This window comes from Triturus cristatus, chromosome 4_1 (assembly GCF_964204655.1).
Source record: "Triturus cristatus chromosome 4_1, aTriCri1.1, whole genome shotgun sequence".
NCBI lineage: Eukaryota > Metazoa > Chordata > Amphibia > Caudata > Salamandridae > Triturus > Triturus cristatus.
Genome location: NC_140585.1, coordinates 395,971,510 through 395,990,606, shown reverse-complemented (window position 1 = coordinate 395,990,606; position 19,097 = coordinate 395,971,510). Strand labels below are relative to the sequence as shown.

Genomic DNA, 19,097 nt, shown 5'->3' with positions numbered 1-19,097 from the left:
AGATTGGCTCACAGTGTTAAAGGCTGCAGATGGAGCCAACAGGATCATCGGAGCCTTACACACCCCACCCGTGCCCACTCCCACCCCACACCCTTGGGTTTCCAAGATGCTCCTTAACTCCTCAGCTGCCACTACCAGGGCTGACTCAGTGCTATGATTTGGCCTTAACCAAATTGAGCAGAGTCCAACACTTTCTTTAACCTCAAAAAACTCAAAGTGCGATGTTCATGTGCTTCTCAAGAATTTTTGCCAAGTAGGGAAGGCGGGATATCTGACGTTAATTCTTCAGCTTATTTGAATCCAATGATGGTTTCTTCAGCAGTGACAGGATGGATCCTTTTTCCATTCAGGAGGGAAGTAGCCTGATCTAAGATGGTATTCAGAAGTATGGTTAAGGGAGGAGCGGCTGTCTTCTATTCTTGGTGGGCAGGGGCCGTTTGGGGCTCTAACAAGGTCTACTACTCCTTCATAGGTGAGAGGAGGGAAATTACCGAAGACGTTCCTATTAGTACTAGTCGCCACATGACTGGAGTTCAGTTCACCATGTTTTTCCCCCAGTTTGTTTTTAAAGCATCCGCTAATTTATCGCAAAGTGGTTGACTGGGTGTCGGTGTACAACTGGTGATTGGATTGGCGAGTACGTGAACAGTTTTAAACCGCTCTCTTGTGGAGTTCCTAGCGGAGTGTATTTTTCAGGAACAACATTTTCTTTTTTTACATGATCAGTTTAAAAAGTTTTTGATGGAGATTTGCCAATATAGAATAGATACAGCAAAGGATACTGAGCAGCCACGATTGAACTCTGTAGATTCTGTTTCAAGGTCCATTGGTTCTGAAATTATTTATTTTAAAGTGGCTTCCCTGGATGAGACTGACAGGTTTTTCTGCAGCTATCCAGGCCCAACTTCTAGACTCGCCTTTTGATGGCTTATGCCTTTTAGGTGCAAATGTAGATAATTCACTTGAAGGGGTCAGAACAACCATTAATACTTTCTTCACACTCTACTTGGATCCACCATTCGTGTAGTAAGGTTAGATGCTGTAGCTGTTCTTTCAGTCATTAACAATTGCACGCTTCATTGCAGAAGGAGCATGTGTTTTGGGTGCAGAGGCTCTTCCTGAACCAAACAATAGTAGATTCCCACAGTCTGTTTCTACACCATCTGCAACAAAGCTGTTTTGACTTGTGTTCTTCACCACCAGAGTTAGGTTTGCAAGAGATTGTCCTAAATCTACACTAGACCCTGATGACCTTGCCAATTACCAGCTCATCTAATTGTGTATTTTGCATCTATCATTAATCTGCAAGATCATTGAAAAAGTAGTATATATATTTCACTTCAACAGCACTTCAGAATATGCTGCAGCACGGAGGCTGCTACCGTGCACATTGTAGACGATTCCCTCTTGACCCCCAGATAAACATGACGCCTGCACACTGATATTGCTGGACCTTTTAGCTGCTTTTGGCAGTCGAAACTCCCACCCTCATACACACCCTGATGTTTTGAATAGAATTCACCGGCAACGTTTTTTACTGGTTTTTCTCCAACCTTTCCTACTGACACCAGTTTGTTCGTATGTGCATTTCTAGGTACAAAAAGATCACAATCACTTGTGGAATCCACCAGGATTCCATACTGTCTCCTGTCATTTTCAGCCTCTATGTGGAGATGCTTGGCACTCTATTCACAGATAACAGCATCAAAATGAATATGCCTATTCATAAATCTCTTTGAAAGTCGTCTTTGCTTCAACACCTCAGACACTTCATGCACTTCATCCAGACTTTGATATCTAGTGCCTACCCGAAGGTCAATCCAAACCAAGAGCAAATGCCTGTTATTTGCCAAGAAGAAATAAAACAGTACGAATCTGGCTCAATGACGTGAACCTTCACTGCTTTAAACCCCATTTCACCAAATGCTAAATCACTTGGATTCACCCTGGGCACTACCTCGGCCTCCAAGAACACATTGCCAAAAAACAAAGACTGCATTCTACCAACCAAGAAAGCAATTGGCTCCTCCATAGGGCGACTGGTTCTTCCAGAAAATGACTTGCATCTGGATGGTGGTAATACCCTGCTCCCCAGACTTCTTACTGGCACCCCCTTAAGGGCGTCCTACACAACGCAGCCTGTCTTATACCTGAAGAAATATGATCACATTACTTCGATCCTGATGAAACTCCACGGGCTCTCCTTGCCGGCACGAACCATCTTCAAAACCATCTACATTATTTACAAAGTCATCACACTCCACACACTTGCTCAGGACCTTTCCAACACTGCACCAATTTTGGAAAAAGTTGAAGACTCACTTGTTGTTTCAAAAACACTACATCACACACCATAAAGGTCCACAATTAAGCTACGTCTCCTATCACTCTTTCACTCAATGCTTGCCTTTGAGCTCTCTGCTGCTTTATGGCTTGTTTTGCTCTTAAGAAAAACCATTTAGGTACTTACATTATCCCAATTTCTATGCAGATGGCAGGGAATAACAAAGGCTCAGTGGGTCCTTCAACCAGTCCTTTTGCAGGACTTGCTTCTTCCATTCCACTTACCCCTCCTTCCTCCAAAGTCTCGCTGAGAGAGTTTCTTCTCATTGATCAATGTTGCAGTGGAGATAGTTCACACTGAATATTCGAAGTTGCATGCTTAAATATTTCACAAAATCGTTTTAGTGGATTACACCCAATCTAAACAAAAAAAATGCGTGCTTTCGTAGTAAAGCTCTAGATTCCTGCCAAATTTGGTGTAGTTGTGGTCAGATGTATTTTCTAAAATGCTTCCTAGAATTCCTATAGAAAATGTTTGGGGGGAAATGCATTTGGGACCCCACCTTTTTTCTCAGCCTTCATTTGACATTTCACCCAGAAACTTAACAGGGTTGGGAAGAAAGGAAAAAAATGGTTGAGATTACCTGTGGTAATCTCTAATGTAAGGTATTAATTAGTGGTATTCCACGGTAAAATTTAAAAACTGGAGTGGATTCACTGGGCATAATCATCCATAGAATCGTAAAAGGATTCTACAGATAATTTATGCTCCATGAATCCACCCCAGTTTAACCACTTTTTTCTAAATCTACCACTGCTATCCATTGAGACAAAAGAGAATTCTCAGAAGAGGGAGTTGAAGCGGTCACACAGGGCTTATTGAACCTTGTGATCAAAGATCGCCATAAAGAGCACTCTAAGAGTGCCTGTTTGGTATTGCACCCCACACGAAGAGGAGCAGGTCTCCATGATGAAGCATGCCACCTCAGTGGGTGAGGGGCCCTGTACCTTAATAAGGTAGGCCATGTTATTACAGGCTTACTCTGTCTTGTAGCCTTTAAAAACTACTGGTTGACCCCCTACAACTGCTAACATAGATAATTTGTCCAGAATGTCATGCTTTTTTGTTATTGCTTCATGATTTGAGACGTCGTATGACGGACCAACCAACCTTTCTTCTTCTCTTTATACGTATGATGATGGAAATTGATCAGGTAGCTCGGTCTAATGAACGATTAGGACCACATTGCTGACAAAATGATTTTGTCATCTCGATGGAGTGACTTTAAAATCCCGAAAGATGCAAGCTATATGTTGTCACGCTTTAAGAGAAAAAGGTTCCAGTAAATTCAGCCTTCCTGTCACTACAACTGAAGTGTCCCGTTTCTTAGATGATATTAAAGAGAAAGCTAGAAAGACAGTTCACTCAATAGCAGTCTTTACAGCCCCTGTGGGTAAAATGCTCATAGCATAAATTAAATTGGACGGTTCCCATGTTAAGAGCTGGATTGGAGAAAAATATAATGCTCCAGATAAGCCTGCAGCATATCTATTAAATCAGACAAAGACAGATGGTCACTTCCAGGGCAGCACAACACTGTGAAAGGAACAATATAGTTCCTTTTACCGCACCACCAGATAAGGAAGGCCGCAACTGGGACCCCATGGGAAAGAGTGAATGGTTAAGTGACTACGAGTGTTAAGGTTGCTAATGCACCTGCCATTATAGTCATAATGAAGTTATCATTATGGAATGATAATGTCCCGTTTCTACAAAAATTGCAGATTTTTCACCCCAAAAACTGTGCTTCTAGCTGAAACGGTTAATAAGAATGAAGGGACATTTTGCTGTGCAGTGGAAGGCCCTGTGCGAAAGTAGTCACCTTTCTGTTGCTTACTTTTAAATTTGGGTGTTCAACTGGTACTAATGAGGTGCAACCTATGCACAGGCAGTGTTAATAAGTGTAAAAATGAGAAAATAATGAAGTAATGCTATCACAAAATGAGCCGCGTTACACCGCATAATTTGCCTTTTCTTGTCACATAATTTAGTCAACCCTACCATATAATTTGACCATCCCCTGACACATAATTCCAGTGATCCTTACCTTTAACCATGTGCATTGAGTGCTTGGTTAGAACTTTGTTGTTGTTCTTCATAAATAATATTACAGTGCATAGCACAACTAAAAGGCTTGATACTTAAAAATGTTTTTTATTTTAAAACCTTCTGAAAAAGGCCACATTATTGAATGTTTTTTAAATTCCAGAATTTTTATTATGTCATGGCCACATTTAGATTGCAGCGTCTTTTAAAAAAAAAAACTTTTTGTGGCATACGTTTTATTTATATATAGATATATATCTTTTTTTTTTATTTTTATTAACCATTGCACCAGCTGTCAAAGACCAGACCATTCAGCTTTTCCAGTGCTAGTCTCTTCCTTGTAGTATTAATTTAAATTTTTTTTAAACTGTTTTATTTCAAAAATAAGTATTCTTTCCTGGAGTGGGCAGTCCATGGCTTTCTTTTTTCCTTTGCCTTTCCTATACATGTTTAGTATGTATGTACACTTTTTCTAATTATTGTTACTATTTCCTTTACTTACTACTTCCTAATTCCCAATGTATGTTTACTCACCAGTTTCCTATTACTTGCATGTTCTCTTCCAATTTTTTTTTTTTGCAGATATTTTTATTCTCTTTTTTTTTAACTTTGACATTTATAGGTCAGGGTACAAATATTTCAATCAAAATATAAAGGATATTGCAAGCAGAAAGGTAGTTTTGGTCCTTAAATTCATCAGGCCATGGTTATATTCCATCCATACCACTGCTTACAGTCACAAAGAGGCCAGAATATGTGAGCAAATAATTCAAAACGTTTGCAGGTTCAAAATAAAAATAACTGACTCCATTCCGCGTGCCGTTTCTCTATCAACCCTGCCAGTGTGTAGGTGCATTTAGGTTTTCCATCAAAAATGACTGGAGATCTTGCTGGATGCTTTGGTGTTGGACATTGTTGGAAAAGGGCACTACATAGAATTTATAAACTGGTCTCCTCCAAACACACTAAGAAGCACAAGCATCTTACTGAACTATTTTACAGCTATTCGTGAGAATGCTAGAGCGAAAGTGCCACAAAATTAAAGGAACCTGGGATTTTATTCAAAGTTCTTTCTACAGTTGAAAAAGAAGAGTGATTTGAGACCCACCTTAGATCTAAGGTTTGATAAGTTTCTGAGGAATCCTAGATTTTAAATGGTGATCCTCCAAGAAATTTGCTTTTTATAGCAAAAGATAATTTTCTATTGAATTAGAGGATGTGTTATTTTAATATCCCCATACATCCGAAACGTAAACAGTATCTTAAGATGCTTTGCAGATGGAAACTATTATCAGTTCAAAGCACTTCCATTCTTCCTCAAGTCTGTCACTCAACTAATTGGAAGGTGTACCATCAGTGGAGAAAGGTTACAAGGTTTATCTGCATCTGGGCGATTGGCTAATAATGGAGATTTCGTGCATGCAGCCAAATCAAACTCTGAAAGTGACATCACATTTTCTAAAAGTTGGCACAAGGGTTCATTTGGGTGATCTGGGGAGCGTCTGTATCAATCAGAGAGAACATTTCCTAAGGTAAGTAACTTCATTGTCAGTTGCACTTTCTGTGGCATTTTTCAGATATCCCAAACCACACCTTTTTGCAATAAAGTATTAACTGTTTTAGAAGCTGAGTGTAAGACTATACTGGTTCAGTTTCCCACATGTGATGACAGTTCCCCCAGCCCCATGTATCATGTGCTTTATTTTGCTGGAGGTGAATATAGGTGGTGCAAGTAGGGGTGCGGAAGGTGCTGCAAAACCCAAAATAAACATGCTATAGTTCAGAAGGTGAATGAGAATAAAGCGATGTCTTCTGACAAACGGCTGTTCATTCTTTTAACATAAAGATTGGTGTTTATTTTTCTTTCTGACTACAAATGAAGAGGATTTTGTAAAGTGAACTATATAACATTCTTGCTGGAGTGCAGAGTGTGAAAGGGAAGGCTGCAGAATGTCATTTGTTTTCTACCAATTCACAACAAAATTTAAATACCTGTAAATGAACTGTACAAATATATAAAAATATACCAGCAGTTAGGAAAGCACAAATGCAGTACTATTTTTAGGTCTCTCGCGCAGCGAGAGACCTCTTGTAGGGGGTTTAGGAATCGCACACACACGAGCGTGTGCTTTTCCTTTTGGGCCACGCTATTGGCCTTTGCGTGCGTTTTTTTTACAAAGACAGCACGCAATTGGCCAAATGCGGGTGCATTGCTCCGCCCATGGCCTATTGGTGTCTGTTACGCGCGTCATATGTTTCCAATTATCGGACCCAGACACAGGCGCGATAATTGGAAACCTATGCTGCTGCTCGCAACCGCGCGCGCACACACGAGCAGTTCCCGCATCTCGCGCGCACCATTCGCGGGCTTGTTCCTCTTTGTGCAGCGTCCGGGCACCACTTCCTCTGGAATGTCTGTGTTTAATCTCAGCAACGCCATTGTGGGCAGTGGTATCCTGGGGCTCTCCTACGCCATGGCCAACACGGGGATCGCACTCTTCATGTAAGCATCCATTGCTGGATGTTGTCAGTGCTGGGGTTCTTTCTGGCATTCATGCTTAAGTGTATGTGTCAAATTTGCTCCCAGATGGTTCCGCGGGCAGTCCTACAACCAGGGCCTGCTTTTGCTCCGGCCCAGGGTGGCAATATTCAGAGAGCCGCTGTCTGCATTTAGGCACTGCAAATAGGTCCGGCCATCTCACTTGACTCGGTTTGACGTGCTTTTAATGGTTTGTCAACACCCCATGTGTCCTGCTTGTTCATTCTCACCCCTTGCTGTCACGCGCGAATACCCACCCGACAAATCGCTTGTTGCAGTGTGAAAGAGCTGGGTGATTGTGGGTAAGGTGCCAAGTTGTTTTGTGCAGAGGGCCACTCCTGCTTTGATGTAGTCAGGGGCTGACCTGTGAACACAAAAGTGACCCCGCCTCATTTTATTCACAAGCAGCAGCGATGGCGCCAAATGTCTTTATGCCTAGGGCGCCATCGAAGCAAAGGCCGGCTCTGCCTACAGCCAAAGCCTGAAGTGAGGCTCGGTAGTGCCATCAGTACTGTAAGGAATATCGAAAGCCCAGGGTGCTGGTTTCTAGCAGGTGTGGGCCCAAACTTTCTAGCAACATAGAGGCAGGATAGAAACCTCTTGAGGGGATAGACTTTTTCATAATAAAGAAGACCGAAGAAAAATATGATTTCACTTCCGTAAAGGTCAAGGCCATTTAAAGATATGTGATATCACCCTATTGTGTTCATGTTTTCTACACTGAACAGTCACTATGTTCAGTGTAGAAAACATGTACTGTGCCTCTGGAATTTTGCTTCAGGGGGTGACCAAATTATGCGGCAGTGTTAAATAACTTAAGAAGCAAGAAGACCAATTGTGCGAAATAATGCAGTACGTTTTGTGGCAGAAATTGTTATGCTGTTATTTTTACGCAATGTTAATTCTATTTGGGCAGAGGTTTCATCTCGGTATCAGTTTAGCATATAAATACAGCAACCATTAATTGAAAGGTGCCATGTTCATCTTTGCAAAGGGCCTTTCACTGCATGACAATGCCCGTTGTAGTATTTTAGTAACTTTTAATTCGTTTGAGCGAGAAACATTATTTTTTGTTTAAATCTGCAAATGTTGCACGCAGGACACGCTCTCTCCTAACGCTTTTTTAAATTTTATTAGCACACGTTTGCAATGCAATAGGTCTCGCATGTTTTCACATTAGTGCTGAATAAAACCTCGCACCCGGATTGGTTCTTGCGTTGCCACATGACCAGTATTATGGTCTGCACAGCATGCATGGCGGTGCTGAACCTCAGCTCTGGTTCCTTCACCAGCTTGTTTAGCGTTCCATGCTTGTTTCTATAAGGTCATTATCGTGTTTGGCATTGTTATACTTGATGCATCGACAATTCAAAAATGTGTTGTTTTAATGCGCTAACATTATGTGGTTAAAGGCATGCATTAATTGTAAGGGCCTCCGCTGATCGTGTACCACCGGTGCGATGTCCTGTCTATCTGTGCTAAATCAGGAACACATAGGCACAATACTCGGTCTGGCGCGCACACTGCTCTCGTGCGAGCAGGTGCACTTTACTCAGCCCCTCGGTTGCGCCCAGTCCTTGGTGTGTGTGCTAAGTCATTCATGGTGTTGTGGGTGCCGAGTGGCTCACTACCCCATTGTCATCATAATGCTTACTGTAGATCGAAACTTGTTTATTGACTGGCATTTTTTGATTAATGCTACTCCCAGGCATTGTGCTGAGTTGGGAAATTCATACAGTTGGGTCGATGCTAGATGTAGATTTTGGATTCATGTGTACGGACATATTTTTGTGCACTCAATCATCAAAGTTGAAAGACGTAGTTTGATGGCATGCTTGTGGTCCACAGTACTGAATTGCTGCTCCTGGGGGACCGTGTGCATGTTTGCGTATCTGCATTTGTGTGCATGAGTGGGTGTGTCACGCAGTGTGTGTGTGTGTGTGGGTGTGTGTGTGTGTGTGTGTGTGTGGTAATGATAGTGTCTGTTTTCTAGCACAGCGTGGACTGTCCCTCTGTGGCTGCCAGCGTGACCTTAGCAGTGGCATCTCTGGACACATATAAGATTTATTGCATGTTGATGCGCACCTGAAGCATTACTGGGCCCAAAATACGGTACTGAGGGTGGTATGATTGACATGCAGTAGATACCCATAATATGATGATTCTAACCTACGGCATAGTGCAGTCCCTGACATAATTGAGGTAAATCATGATATATTGTGGGCCTCCTTGGAATTCCAATGCTATCCGTGGCATTGTGCAGGCAATTACTTTTATATTCTAGTCATCATATGCACAATGGTGCCTGTCTTTGGTGTAGTGATGTCCACCTTTCTCACACTGAGAATTGTTGGCATACCCCTGGCAAAAATACGCTTCATAATTGGCATATTGTGGGCATCCTTGATATTATGTTTCTCATACATGGCATAATGCTGACCATCCTTGGCATACTGTGGACATTTTTGGCATTATGGAGCCCGTGCATGGGTCATTGGGATCTCTTATGCAGGAAATCGTTGGTATCAAGATGCTAATGTTTGAAACCAAAGGGGCTATTTACAGCGTAGTTTATGCTGGACATTCACTTTAAACCAGACCATGTCCCACATTTTACAAGGCCAGTTGTCATTTACAATACCAATAGCTCTAACTCTTGCAAATGCGAGACCTATTGCATTGCAAATGCTTGTTTGTAATTCTCAAGAGTGATGGAAACAGATTTTAATAGGATCAAAAACGAATCAAGGCACTTTACTTGGTGATACGCAAATGATAAATATTTGCTGAAACCCGATTTCAACACATTATCGTTTGTGCGCTATATAAAGAGTAAAACTGCATGTCAATGCTAATTCTGTGGGCATTAAAGTGGAAAATGTGCTATCTGTAAATGGCTATGTTCTACCACACCATGCTTTAGTAATATATTTGCAACAATGTACTCCAAACTGCGCCACTGGCTACATACCACTCCTCACCACTCCTGCTGAATGGGTGTAGCTCATTTGCTATATGTACTTGTTCTTTATGAAACTCTTGGATTTTTCAAAATTCCTATGACATCAGTGATCTAACACTAATGGCTGCACCCCCACTCTGAAAATTGTTCCAGCATCACTAGAGCTGATAGAATGAAATTTCATAACATTGGGGGAGGGGACTTCTGGAAACTGCCTGTCCTTGTCATGCCCGAACGTTTTTGCGTTCTGCTTACCTTAAAACTGTCAGCCAGATTCAAAAATGCAGTTTGTATCCGGGTTCTCTTTGTGAAGCTAACTGGCGTGGCCTGTGTGCTCAGATTACGGGATCAGGGCACATCGGTCCGGATTAGGAAGTGTTCAACTGCCTTGCGTTTTCCGGTTTCAATGCTACTCACAATCTCAGTGGGTTTACGGGACCTGCACAGCCTCGGATAAGTAGGTTTCCCTCAACAGAACTTCATCTATGCTCATAAACTCTTAATCTCATTCATGTGCGGAAATCTTAACAACTGAGCGAAAAAAATTCAAATCACCTACAAAAAAGACACAATCGCGACAAAAGGCAACATTTGCTGTGTGTTTTCCTTATATTTTTTATAGAAAAAGTGTATATGAAAACAATCACCAATATAAAAATGAAAATGCGCTAAACGCACCAAGCAGCATGGTTGATTGGAACCGGGATACATTTCCATCGACATGCAGCTTCTTATGTCGAAAAAACTGTGTTGTCACCTTAGGGTTGCCCATAGAAAACCACAACGCTAGCCATGCAGCAAAGTGTCAGCTTCTTACTTCCATATTTTCTTTAACTGCAATGATCCCTCATGATGTGTAATGTAGATGGTTTGTTTTCGTTAACTATTTTATAGCTAAGGCTTACATCAGGAACCTGCTGACCGGTAAGATTACTTTTAGAGTCTGTTTTTTCTTGACTTTTTATCTGGTAGTGAAGGGCTACCAGGTATCTGGCAAGTCTTTTTTTTGGGGTTTTTTTTAAAGTGAGGAGACTAACCAAGGTTTTAAATATCTTATGGGGTTAAGGCATCTGCTACAGAGATCTTTGTGTTCTAAATAAATCTCGGGGGATAATAACAATGGTAAGATGACTCTGGAGGGTGAAGTTTTTTCTGGTGACATCGGTGCTTTCGCGTCCCAGTTTTGAAACATAGTAGCATAGAGCATTATTTTGTCTCCTGCAAAGCACATTATGTAACACACAGACAGATTTTTATTTTATGTCAATGGGTTACTGCTTTTAACACAGATCCTTTTGTGACTTGCAGTTCATAAATTGTAATACTTCTAATATAGCCTACTGAGCTATGAAGGATATGGGACTCCTACATTTTGTAACGTTTATTGTGTTACATAACACATCCTGTAAATTGTTTACCCACAATTTATTGTCAATATGTAATGTGTACATGTGATGTAAAGCACTCTGACACCCTGAAACGGGATGAATAGCACTATAGTGCTCTAAAAGAAATACATCAAAGTAGCAGTATTTAAATTATTTGTGTAAGTACTGGGAAAGACCAAAAAAATGACATGCTTAACAGTGCATGCATATCTCTTATAAACAGGGACTGAACAAAGTCACAAACATTTTTTTCTTGTACCTGTGAAGTGTCAAGCTGTGTGCCTTTGATTGCACTCCTGTGCATTTAGGTGTGAGGCTCCCCATAGCTCCCAGCCAGGATACTCCAATAACCCCTTCGCTGCGCCTGTTGGCCAACGGCCGTCGCGAGCACTACCTCCGTAGTGCTGCGCACGTCCGTTGGCCGACGCGACCCCGACCACTTATTCAAACCGCCGCACCGCGGTGGAATTTGCCCCGTGGTTAAAAGGAGGCCTGATGGCCCCTCAATTCAGCCTTTGTTATGGGCCCAGCTGGAATCTGATAAGCCCCTTCTCTGCCTGTACGTTGCTGCCTGGAGCAAGAGCAGACAAAGTGCAGGCGTTGCTGAAAGAATCCTCGTGTCTGAAAATTACACCAGGACAAGTTATCTATATTTCTGTAGAGCTCAACCTCTGGGCAGGGTAGACTGCATACACCCTGTGAACAGAGTAGGCAGAAGCAGTGTACCCTCGACATGTGCCCTGGTTCCAATGAAGAATTCCTTTTCATTTGTCCACTTTGTTTTCTAGGCAGGATATTTTCTTTGAAAAAGAAAGTTGCTTTATTCTCAGTACATTTAAGAGGATTGTAATGAAAACATCATTACAGACTCCAACCAGAACCCCATTGGCATTGCTATATCGCCAATGCTTAACGTGAACAGGTGAGGGCCCACCGGCATTTTTGTGGATCTGGACTCCTTTTCAATCATCTGACTTTAAACGAGAAATTGAAAAGAGGAAATGAAGGAGAAAGAGAAAGATAGAAAAAAGGCAAAGGTAGGAAGCAGGGATGAAAAGGAATCTACGAGCGTGCAATATAGGATAATGGAGAGAATACTAGTGGGTGAAAGAGGGATAGGGTGAGGTAAAAACTAGACTGCCTTGGTATTTGGCACCTTCAACATTCTGCAGTGTTATCAGTGGGCCTCTTAAAAGAATTTGGACCAGGCGCTTATTCTTTTACAAAGTAGGATCTATACATAGCAAAGACTTGAGCCTCTCAGAAAGAGTAACTGTACATCACAGCTACTCCTAACACTGGAGGCAAAATACAAGGCATTGGCATGAACGTGTATTCAAGTCTTTTCTCACAGGATGGGTCCATACAAGTTCTAGGTTGCTGGGGTCTGGTCTGCTATTTGTTAAATACACCATGCAGGTTGACAAAAAAAAGCTGAGATTCTCTACAGTGAGTCCTTCAATACTGAATCTGGTGCATGCAGGAGGTTGGTTGCCTCCCCCTCCCACTGTGGGTCCATGGCTTAACTTTGCTTGACGTCAATTAAAAAAAAGTAAAGTCCTGAAATGGGAATAGGTAAGAGCTTTTGTGAGACTTTAACTTGCCAGCTAGATAGCTCAGGAGGACAAAGGGTTCCCTTGTATCGCTGGTAGTGGCTAGAGTTACCTTTAAGTGTAAAGGGGAACAACATTATTCTCCAGTATTGAATCTTTCATAGATTCACATTCTTGAATCATCCCAGTCGTCATAGTGGGAGTCCCACGGTATACTTCTAAAAGCAGTAGTTAATATTACCATAGGCTACAATGCAATGAACAGTCACTGCAATAGCCTATCTACTTTCTTTTGCAAAAAAAGAACCAAACTTAAGTAGCAACCAATGGGCGACAGCACCTTGTCGAACACTCCCAAGAGAGGCTAGGTTCCTCAGATTTTCTACCGCACTTATTGTGACAGGGAGTCTCCCTGAGCTCTGCTCAGTTTTCTTCTTCAATTTACCAGATATCATCTTAAAATGTCGAATTCTTCAAAGAAAGGTGTCTTCAGGTCGTGTGGAACATGTGGTAAAAAGAGACTGCATGCAGAAGACCCCAATAAGAACTTGATCTACTGTCTCTACCCCCAGCATAATGTAAAGGACTGCAAGATTTGTGTAATATTCTCAGCCAAAATCCTTAAAGATAGAGAGGGTAGGTTGTTAATTTGGCTTCAGAGACTGAAAAATGAGTCTGAAATTGTAGTCTCTGAGGATGAGGAGAGCTCTACCTCACAGGCTTCTCAAGAAACATCTAAAAGAAGAGACACATCCCATGAATCTCCTGAGGTTTCTAGAAAAGAGACTTCCAAAAAAAGTCTTGTCCTGAAGCTTTAGGTCCCTCACAAAAAGGAAAGCATTCATTTCCTACTGAGGAGAAAAGCCATCTGACACTTAATCATGAAAAAACATCTTCAGAACCATCCATGAAGATCACAATCTCTAAAAAGTCTATATCGTCGACAGCACTATCCTCTGGGTCCCCGTCAATGCAACAATCACCATCGGAACATGTTTCTCCTGCATAGTTGTCGAAAATTGCTTGGTCAATGACCAAAACAGCTGCACAATCGACGGCGGCTCCGCCGACAACTCTTCCTAAGACAACCAAGGTACCATCTCCGCTGACAACGTCTCGTCCACAATGACTTCATGGACGTAGATGACTATTTCCTCATCGACATCCTCATCGACATTTGTTCTGTCGATGACCATCTCTTCGTCGTCGACGACTGTTTCTGCATTGTCAACGATAATGACGATGATTTCATCCTCTGCTCCTATCATGTCCTCATCGAGGACACAGAAGCTGCTGCCGTCGACGAAGCTGATAATGCTGTATCCTACACCTGGCTGTAAACAACCGTCTATGTTGCAACTAACGCCTTTATACCAGTCGACGATGTTCTCGTTGACACCTTCAACGAGGTTTTTTTCTCTAGAATCCTTCAGGTGTTTCACCTTTGCCACCTTTAACTTTTTGGGAGGAATCTGATGATGATGGAATGTTTGATCCTGCTCACAGCCCCTCTCAGCTTCACGTCCAGTATCAGGACGATGTTGAGGACGACTATGAAAGTTTCTGTCAACAGGACTTTCATACTCCACATGCAAAAATGCAGTACATGGAGCCTGTTGGTGAGCCCATGGTCTTACTTCCTGTGACATTAGTACAAGAACTGCAAGACATGCTGCATGACTATCGTACTAGTTTTCTTTCGAGTGCTCCTAACCCTCAATCACTAGCATCTCCTCCATGTAGGTCTGAGCCTTCTCCTACGACGTATCCTGTGACTGATACTGTTTTGCCTTCACAGCAAAAGATTGAAGAGGGTGAACCTCAAGGTGAAAAACAAACCGGTAATGAGTGGGGGAAGACTGTTATTTCAACACCTGCTTCTCCAGCTCCTCAAACAGCGGATTCTCCGCTGGAGGACATTGGCGGCTTCCACGCACTAATGGAAAGAGTAGCTTCTCGCTCTCAATTGTCAATGACATTCAAGCAGTCTGACTGTTTTCTTTATGATTTTAAAGACCCATCCAGAAAGACTGTGAGAGCGATACCCATTATAGAGAATATTTGGGAGGAAGGTGCAAAAGTCATGAAAACCCCTGCTATAGTTGTTTCAGTCTTGCCCAGACTAGACAAAAAATATAAGGGTCCTGATTATACTCCAGCTTGTCTGGTAGGGCACCCAAAAGTTGATTGTGTTATTTCACAAGCTGTCCAACAAAGATCACGAAATTCTTCAGCGCCTTTCACTGCACCACCTGACATGGAAGGAAGGCGCCTTGATGATATTGGAAAGAGGTTTACCACCACCCCAGACACTACTGTATGTGTGGCTAACGCGCTAGCGATATTAGGAAGATACGTCCCCCAAATGTGGTCAGATATCGCTCCGTATGTGGACCGCCTCCCTAATGACAAAAAACTGGAGGCTGAGAAAATTCTTCTTGAAGGTGTGAGATCTGCATCAATGATAATAGATGCTTCTATGCATGTGGCTTCTCTAGCCTTTCGTCAGCTCGCTGGAGTGGCTGTCCTTAGGCGTCAAGGGTGGTTGAAGGCAACAACATTTCTCCCTGAGGTGCAAAGCAAAATACTGGATATGCCTTTTGATGGCGATGCGCTTTTTGGCAAACATATTGACGCCTTGTAGACCATTAAGGCGGGCATTGAAACAGCTAAGGCTTTGGGTACGCTCAATTGCAGGAAGACCCCCTTTCGTGGAGCATGTGGTTGAGGAGCTTGTTCATTTCGCGGAGGTTACCAGAAACATCAACCTCAGGTTTACACCTCATTTCACCCTTCCTACGAGCATCAACAAACATATTGTGCACCACCACAGGCTGCTTATTCCAGACAGCCCAGATGGAAACAACAACCTCAGCCCAGGGATAATGTCAGAAAACAGTGTTGAGGTCTCGCCGCTTGCAGCGCTTCCTGCTATCACCTCAACCAGAAGAACATACATTTCACATTATTTCAGTCAGTGGCAGACAATTACCACAGACAGATGGGTCCTGGATATAATAAAACATATCAAATCTCTAGTAAAATCGTACATTAGATACCACAGTCTATTTTAGCCATCACTCACTCACTTCACTAGCTTCACGGTTGGGTAGCCCCCTCACTTCCACTCATCTATACGGTGCCCTCAGATCTAAAAGATCTCCGCCAAAGAGACCCCAGGACCATCAGAAATTGCAGCGCCGGCCTGACGAGGAGCGCCCAATGACGAAGCATGACACCCTAACAGGAGTGTGACGGCACCAAGATCTGACTTTCCGGTCTTCCTGCGATAGGACTGTTAGCCAATCGGGTCAACCCCCAGTGGCCACCTTTAGCAAAGGAGGAACTAACCCTTTCTTGACACTCATTCAACTACCCCTAGGGTAGGAGCTTGTGTGTAGGACCTCGTAAAAACATTTTGCACTCCACCCACCCCCTTGATTTTGAGTACATCATAATGGACAATCTTCAAGACAATCAAGAACTGTAGATGGTTGGTAGGCCATCCAAAGTGAGGAAACCTTACTGGTTGCTGTGAAAGTCAGAGGTCCTGATCACAAAGTGAAGTTGGGCTCTAGAGGACAAATGTTGAGGCCCATAACATCTTCTGAAGAAAAACAAAAGTGTATTAGTTTTATACTGAGACCTATTAAAAAAAAACTAACCGCGGACTGCAGCCAATAAGGTCAGTTCCAAATGGGAAATAAGATTATAAGGTGTTAACAAACAAAAGTAAAGAGTTCTGGAGAATCGCGCAAAATGGATTCTAGACACCAAAATGAAATGTTAAGAAATGGGTGTGTGGAATTTGGCAGGAAACATAGCGAATGTTCAAATTTGTTAGTAAATGGTGTTGATTGCTTTACTAGCTACCTCGTTTCAGTAAATAATGAATAAATTGGATGAAGCAGGAGCATGATTCATGAAGATCTCTGGCAGGTTTGTAGGCAGTCTAAATATTTGGTTGAAAGGCGATGTAATGAGGCAAAGAGTAATACTACATGATTTGAGATGCTTAAAAGGGTTGAATGTTCACTTGAAAGACACACCAGGAATGCATGTCAGGCAGGTAATGCAGTACCAGGTTTGTTGGACTGTATCATTATCTGACCATTTTCAATTGATTTATTAATTGATATATTTTACTTGACTATCTCTGAACAAAGACATTTAATCAGAGAGGTTTGCAATGAAATTTGACTGAATTTATAGTGCCATATTCAAATGTATGTTCAATTGTCATGTAATGTTTTTGGAAACAAAAAAATTAAAACGAGAAGTCCTGTATCAGAACAGTTGTTGACATACCTATTATTCTTTCTGTTGTTCACAGTAACGGGACACTAAGAAAATGCATGAGCCTTCCGCCTAAATTGAGTTTGCATGCATCCTACCTCAGTACCAAGAACTACCACTGCTCTTCTGCACATCTTGAAGACTGGCTCTGGGATTTTCCGTACCCCTATGGTCTGACTGGGGAGCAAATTTCCATTAGTCCTAATGAAAGCTTCAACATGTCTTCCAGTCAGATTTATTTCCTGAGTCCTGAAGATTCAGGTGTGAAAATGAGCACTTCCAGTGAAGACTAAGACATCTTTTCAGAAGTACACTCGGAGTGTCCTTGAAGAGGCATGTTGAAAGGTTGCAGAAGAAGGCGCTCGATAGTTTGTCATGAGTTGTACATCCAAAGCTCATCTCCTACCAGCGAACCTTAAAGAAAATGTTTACACTGGCAAATGTACATTTTGCACCTTAGTTCATTGAAACATGCGCAACACGTTTGTTAAATGTGTGATTTATACCTGATTTGTTTGTTTAATGAAGAGCATCCTAGCTCACAAAAATCCATGTTATTTATCTCTCTTGAAATATGTGTTCACTCTTAAATTATTTGTATATAAGAGGGAAGATGCTGATCTACTGGACCATTGCAGATGGAGAACCAAAATGACTTCGAATTAAATTTTAATTTGTCATGCAGTATCAAATGGATGCTTCTGAAGTATGTAACTATTTTAGTCAATCGAAGACAAATTTTACTCCCAATAATGCTTTCTACAACAACGTAAGAAATAATGTGAAATGAAAACCTTTGTGCTTTTACATGTGAAAAATAATTGTCTTAGACAGTGAACCATCTGTCTGATATTTGCCTTCAATTACATTTTGTAATTATTTGAAAGTAACAGTACATTAAAATGTTTGTTTGATTACACAGTCACTTTCTACGACTTATTGTCACATTTGTTTCTTGAGTTCCATTGTATTGAAATCTATTTATTCTATATGGCTATTCTGAAAATCTGGCAAGCATCCGGGCCTCCTTGATGTACGTTTGGCACCCCAGCTTTAATAATATGTTTTACGAACCTTTCTTCAAAGAGTAGCAGGGAGAATAGAGATTCAACTCTTCATCAGACTGAAATCTGAAGTAGCCTCGTTCTTTGTGTCCTCGGTGTACTCCACTCTAGAAATTGTATGTCTATATCAGGAATAACTATAGGACTAAGAGTATGCAAAGTAATGTGAGTGGGAAAGACACCGCTGTCCAAGATCGGACCATTCCACACATTATAGGTCTCATCTCAGCCAGTAGCACCTCCACTTACCCAAAGAATAGGGTGTTTTGTCTTTCTCCAGAGCAGTGATTTTCCTCCCAGGGTCAGCAAGTATCACCTCTCACCCAAAGAGCACTGCAACGCCTTTCTAACCTCAGCAGCCCTCCTAACTTTACTTACATCAGCAGCTGGCTGCCTTCATTGATTCCAACGGGCTAATGCATGACTCCCAGTCTGGCTTCCGCCCTGGCTACAGCACTGAATCTGCGTTGGTTGAGATGGCTAATTCCATTCGCTGGGAGGTGGATGGAGGCTCTGCGGCCATGTTGGTACTCCTCGACCTGTCAGCAGCATTTGACTGTGTCTCACTCCATCTTGCTTGATCGTCTTAAGCAAATTGGCATTCAGGGATGGCGCTGGACTGGATCGCGTCCTACTTTCATGGCCAGAACAGCAGGTCTTCCGCCACCCTTTTACCTCTGCCTCAAAAACCGCAAAGATGGGGGGGGTGCCGCAGGGCTCGGCCCTGAGCCCACTTCTCTTTAATATCTATTTGACACCACTGGAGGAGCTCATTGCTAATACCGGGATCAAGGTGATATCCTATGCGAATGATACCCAACTGATGTTTGCTTTCAGTGGGGTATCGGCATCAGTCTTTGACTCCTTCAGAAATTGTCTAAAAAGCATTTCCATCTGGATGAGCA

General features: G+C 42.2%; 1 protein-coding gene across 2 annotated transcripts in view; it reads left to right on the top strand.

The window, feature by feature from the left end:
* Window positions 1–18,053, top strand: part of LOC146855000 (patatin-like phospholipase domain-containing protein 2) — a 312,239-nt gene extending 294,186 nt beyond the window's left edge. For both annotated transcript variants that reach the window (XM_085652465.1, XM_085652464.1), the window contains exon 9: window positions 17,166–18,053. In XM_085652465.1, coding sequence (XP_085508591.1) covers window positions 17,166–17,421 — 256 coding nt within the window. In that variant the 3' untranslated portion in view covers window positions 17,422–18,053. The remainder of the gene's footprint in view (window positions 1–17,165) is intronic.
* The last annotated feature ends 1,044 nt before the right edge of the window (window positions 18,054–19,097 follow it).